The following is a 2,245-nucleotide window of genomic DNA, read 5'->3' as shown; positions in this document are numbered from 1 at the left end:
TTCACCGTCTCATCCAGCCTACATAACTAAAATGTCAAATGCATGTAGTTGTGGTTGGTTTGAATGGGTTTATTAACTATAATTTAAATGGATTTATGATCATATGGATACGCACCTTATTTGGCCTGAACTCAAAAAAGCTATTGGTTCATCAGTTGGTAATTAATTAATATTTAAACAACAAATATTTTTCCTGTGGGTTGGATCTATTCTTTATTGGATCTTCAATAGTAATTTGCTTATTAATATGGGCGTCTGTCTTTCACTACCTACTATAATCCTCCATTTTAAATTTTAATATTGTTGCTTCACGCATGTATTTGTATTTTATCTTTCTTACTACCTATGAATTAATCTTCTTGATCCAGACAGCTGAAGGAACACCTAGGCAGTTACGTTAACCTTGTTTTAATTGTTATATTAATTCTATTTTTTTTTTTCGAAATATGCTTTAATTATTTTAGACTCCATGCTCTTATCAGTAATAAATTCAATTAATTTTTAATATTACAAGGTTTCTTAGTTTTTTATTATCAATTATCGTTTATATTCTCTTACCTGAGTTGTATTATTACATAAAAATTAAATTAATGGTTATTAAATAGAGATATTACACACATAACTTATTCTCACAATCTCGACGTGATAGCTAACAATTGATTAGTTAGTAATAAGTTCTACTTGGGTCTCATTTGGTAAATTATGCTTGACCAATTACGAGCTTTCATGTTAGGATTAAGAGAGAAAGTTTGTGAGAAAAGTTTATAAGTGTAGTATTACTCTATTAAATATCAGACACTTAATAAACTTAAATTTCTCCAATACAATGACAAGTGCCCTTTAAACAAACTGAATTTTATTTCTCCAAAGATGGCAGATAATAGCACTCAAATCTAGCAATCAAATCTATACGTGCACGACAATACTAGTGATGACGATGTAAATCTAGAATTCGAAATACTTCAGGTGAGAAGTTGAACTAACTACAAGATACAAGATGCAAGATACTTGGTTTTTTATTTATTCCTTTTGGTCTACAAATTAACCCCCTGTTCTCCACTTCCCACATCCATAAAAAGCTTCCTTTATTTCACATGAAAAATCATTCCACAAACTCATCACTTACGACCTTTTCAACTCAAGCCTTCTACCATTCTCCATAATCAATTTCAAAAATGGCCAATCTCCGTATCCCATCATTTATCTTACCAATTCTGCTAATCTCTTTATCTTCATTTAGCTACAATGCTAATTTGGTGGGTGCTCGTCAACTTTTGGAGACACCATTGCCGGATTTGCCTAAGCCTAAATTGCCCGAGCTACCACCATTGCCTAAGGTTGGCTTGCCACCAAAACCTGAACTGCCTGAGCTTCCAAACCCTGAGCTCCCCAGAATTCCTGAGCTCCCCAAACTTCCTGAACTACCAAAGCCTGAGTTGCCAGCAGTTCCTCATTTGCCTAACCTTCCTAAGCCTACATTGCCCAAGGACTTCCCCGTCGTCCCTACTCACTCAACTAATCCTTAATTACTCTCTTTCTCTCCTTGAATTACTGCCTACTTCGTTGTTATATACTTGGATCATGAGATTTCAATCGTGCATGCATTCCAACGTATTGTGGTGTCTTTGTTTCAGGTGTTTACTTTTGACCAGATGATTTATGTACTTTAAGTTGTTTTGGTGCTCTTGGTTGAGCTTGATTTCCTGTGTTGGGAGTGTCACTTGTTGTATTTCTCTGATATTATAGTGATTTCTGAATGTTCATTTATCAATGGTACTTAAGTAGTTTAATGTTTCTCTGGCATATAGTATTTTTATGAATAAGAGAAAGCCGTCTCGACTAACAAGTCTGAAATTAAGCATAATATATTTGTTATTCGATTAATTTGACATTAAACAAATGAATTGAAAATATATATTTAAAAAATTAAATCAATGTGATACAAACTTGCTTATACAAATTAATAAAACGTATTTATTAAATTAATAAAAATACGACAATACATATGACTCCTTAGAGTTAGGGACATCATAAGATAACGGAAACAAGGTTGTGCTTCAGAAATCTCATGAAAAATTTAAAAGTATTTTCTATCATCACCCTAACTAATTGTAGAAGTAATCTAGGTTTTAAAACTCAGACTGAACCAGCTGGTCGGACCGGTTCGACTGAGACTTGATAGACTCTCCGGTTCGGTTCAAGTTCCAAGGGGATTTTGCTATATTTCAAATTTATAGGGACTAAC

At 33.3% G+C, this 2,245-nt stretch overlaps 1 protein-coding gene across 1 annotated transcript; it reads left to right on the top strand.

The window, feature by feature from the left end:
- The first annotated feature begins 1,175 nt into the window (after positions 1–1,175).
- On the top strand, positions 1,176–1,526 carry LOC116128303 (protein PELPK1-like). Its single transcript, XM_031414012.1, has one exon. It carries the CDS (start codon positions 1,176–1,178, stop codon positions 1,524–1,526), a length of 351 nt encoding a protein of 116 aa, XP_031269872.1.
- Positions 1,527–2,245: the final 719 nt, after the last annotated feature.

This window comes from Pistacia vera, unplaced genomic scaffold (assembly GCF_008641045.1).
Source record: "Pistacia vera cultivar Batoury unplaced genomic scaffold, PisVer_v2 Contig199, whole genome shotgun sequence".
NCBI classification, from domain to species: Eukaryota; Viridiplantae; Streptophyta; class Magnoliopsida; order Sapindales; family Anacardiaceae; genus Pistacia; species Pistacia vera.
Note: the sequence above shows the minus strand (reverse complement) of the source record. Positions and strands in the feature narration are given on the sequence as shown.

Excerpts from the sequence above, each read along its gene's own strand:
- LOC116128303 (XM_031414012.1), top strand. The coding sequence starts at position 1,176 with ATGGCCAATCTCCGTATCCCATCATTTATCTTACCAATTCTGCTAATC.